Below are 3,352 nucleotides of genomic sequence, written 5' to 3' on the forward strand. Positions count from 1 at the left end.
GTCAAAGGAAAATGAGCCAACCCTAAGCATTGTCTCAGGAGTTTTTGGAAACTCACTGCCACACCATTCCTTAGCCCCCTAGAATTCTCACCATCACATCAGAAAGTTGATATGACTCCCCCCCCACCTCCCCCAAGGAATCTTCCATCTCTTGAGTTAGCCAGTCACATGCCATAACCCAACCCTAGTGCCCTTGCTGGCATGCTTTCACATTCCAAAGCCTTGCCACCACTCCCAAACCCAGGTCATACATGGCGGAGTTTCGGAGAAGCATGGGCTTTCATCTGGTTGTAGGTCAGGAAGTTGAGCACAGTAAACTCCGTCAGAGCACAGAAGCAGAAGATGAAGCAGATGGCGATATAGAAATCCAAGGCTGTGATATAGGAGACACGTGGGAAATTCTTACGAGAAAAGGTGCCCAATGTGGTCATGGTGAGTACAGAGGTAATCCCTGTAAGAGCACAGGATTGGAGGTGGGTTCAGCTCCTAACCCAGATCTTACCCTCTTACCCTGCTCAAGAGACCCCATAGGAAGGCAATTCTTTGCTCTGGTCACTGACTCACACACTTATGCCCATCTTATCCTCTTACCTAAAGAGGTCCTGGCTGGAGAAGACTCTTTCTTGATCCAAAAAGAGACCCAAGAGAGCATCGTGGTCACGGAAGAAGGGACATAGTTGTGAACGACAACATAACCAAACCGCCTACTTACATTGAAGAAAAATGTCATGACCATGAAGTCACCTGGAAGACAAAAAAAAAATAATAATCACCACTTATTAATTAACAGCACTGGCGTGACTCTCCCCCAAGCAGAAGACATACATTAAGGGTCCCATTGATCAGTTCGTGGGATTCCGTAGCAGTTGTAGGATAGAGGCATTTTGTTCCAATGCAGAGTACAGAGGCCCAGAAGAAGCCCAGAGAGGAGGCTTATTACAAGACCGATGGCCATTTGAGAGCTAAGTCAAGGCCAGAATTTTAATCACTTCTTTCTCAGTTCACTGTCCCACACCCAATAGCTATCTTCCAAGGGTGGCAAGTTACTGAGATGGAAGGGAAAAAAGAATGATCTGTGAATCCTCTAGGTATCAGGACCACACAGCTGATGTCTAGCTAGCTGACTGAGGCCTTCACTTCTGTGAGGTGCCATGTGCAGTCTGCAGAATCACAGCCTTACTACACTGCTGACCTACATAATATATACACTCAGGAAATGAGCCAAAGGGCCTGTGCTGTGGTGGAGGAAAAACAAAATGCTTTCAGTTTCCTTTCTACACATTCAAGTGCTGGAGAAATGCCTTAAGCTAGCACTGCTTCACTGATGGCCAAAAGCAAGCATTCACCTACTCCCCAAACTTCTGGTGACTCCTCTCTGCAGAGGACCTACAGAATCAAGTTTATACTGTGATCTGATGTTAAAGGCCAACCATGACCTGGCTTCTGCTGACATCTTTCACACAAATATGTGCACACACACACATGCATACATGTACATCTTACTTGAGCTGATTCTATCTGATCTCATTCTCTGACATAGTCTGTATATATACACCAAGTGTATATATTCAAATCCAGGACTTTTTGTTTTTAGTCTACTACTCCTAATCCAAATTGAACAATTAAGAAAAATAGAAGAATTAGCTGAAAGTGAACATTTCAGTCAGCCCTCTAGAGGTCAAATCTACAGAGTATACATCCACAAGGATTGAGGTCTTCACATTTATTTGGGCACCGTGTCTCTGGTCTTGGCTTTCACCCTAGACAGCAATGGCTCCTACAGGACCTGATGACAACCTCTTATCTCCAGTTGGTATCTTCTGTTGCAGCCTTCATGCGCCTTATGTTCTGATACACCCACCCTAAATGCTCCACATTGTATCATGACTTCATGGTTGTTTGAGCTTTACTATGAGCCCAGAACATCACTTTTCATTCTCAACATCACATCAGATTTGAGATAGCTCCAATCCTGGCTCCTTGTGACAATAAACTCCAAACTTTCACCTCAGTGATGCTTTAAAATGAATGCCTTGGGCCAGCAGGTTACATGGTAGTTAAGGGTGCTGGACTCCCACATGGCCGACCATGGTTTGAGTCCTGGAACTGGCGGCTTACTTTCTCTCTCTCTTTCTCTCTCTCACTCTCGCTCTTGTTCTGTCCCTCTCTGTTCAAATTAAAATAAGTAAATAAATAAAGTTAAATAAAATAATTCTTTAAAAAAATTTAAAAAAATAAAATGAATGCTTTTGCCTCAAATTAGGTGATTGTTAAATCCCTTCAAGTGGGTATTATTGAGCCCTGTAGCTAATCCCCAGCTCATCCAAGCCCAGCACAACCTGGAACTCAGAAGATCAACAACTCTTGCTGCTGCTGGGTAACAGCTTTGGAAAGCAGACCAAAACATTAACCTGTTCATGTGTCTTCCTACTTTGGAAAGTAGGTCACCTGCCCAGCAAATCTGGGTGGGCTGGAGCTGAATGTGAAGAGCAGCCTTTCCTACTTACCTTGGCAGCACTGACACTCAGGGAACAAGACTTCTCAGATTCTTCTGGAAAAAGGTAAGGAAGTGGCTTGGGGTTAGTGGGAAATCTGTGTCCTGAGTAGCAGCTCTGGGGGATAAAACTTCTCTAGAGCAGCTGCAGTGACCACTTTTCACACTTGCCTACTGGGCAGAATGTGTATTTCAGCTTCCTAATATTTTTATCCTGAAGTCTTGACTGCAATTTGAGATACCTCTAATTACTTGTGGCCACTCCCTGCAAAACTTCTGAGTTTACATACTCCTATTGCAAGAAGACTAATTATTCTATTATATTGCTCTATCTTAATTTTATTTATTCTGGCCAAAGAAGAGTCTTCTCTGCTTGTTGAGAAAGGGAAATTTGTCTTTGAAGGCTGAGAGATGGATACTAACATATGCTTTCTTCTTCCTGAGGAGTGAGAAGCATACATAAGGAAAATAGCATATGGGGCCAAGGTATATGGCGCCAAGGAGGCAAAGCAAAAATAAAGTTAAAAAAAAGCTGAAAGCTAAAGATGCTTCATGACTTCTGCCCTTACCCTTATCAGCTTTGGCCAGACCATTGTTGATCACTGCACAGAGAACACAATGAAAAAGACTATATCCAGGGACCAGCAGTTAGCATAATGTCTATGTCGCTGGACTCCCACGTAGTCGACCACGGTTCGCGTCCCAGACCCAGTGGCTTAAAACTCATGCCGGACCTGTGTGCGTGCGTGCCCAAGATCTCGAGAGGAGAATGGAGAAGGGATTGTAGTGTGGCCATCCCCCCTGGGGGGTGATTTCTTGCTTTCTGTCTCTCTGTCTGTCTCTGTCTGTCTGGCGAGC

At 44.3% G+C, this 3,352-nt stretch overlaps 1 protein-coding gene across 1 annotated transcript in view; it reads right to left on the reverse strand.

Moving 5' to 3' along the window:
- The window catches only part of GABRE (gamma-aminobutyric acid type A receptor subunit epsilon), a 21,016-nt gene that overhangs the window by 603 nt on the left and 17,061 nt on the right, over positions 1-3,352 (reverse strand). Inside the window, 2 exon segments of the mRNA XM_006168032.1 lie at positions 190-451; positions 592-744. Of these exon segments, the coding sequence (XP_006168094.1) occupies positions 190-451; positions 592-744 (415 nt within the window).

Source organism: Tupaia chinensis, unplaced genomic scaffold, assembly GCF_000334495.1.
Source record: "Tupaia chinensis unplaced genomic scaffold, TupChi_1.0 Scaffold145456_1, whole genome shotgun sequence".
Taxonomy (NCBI): Eukaryota; Metazoa; Chordata; class Mammalia; order Scandentia; family Tupaiidae; genus Tupaia; species Tupaia belangeri.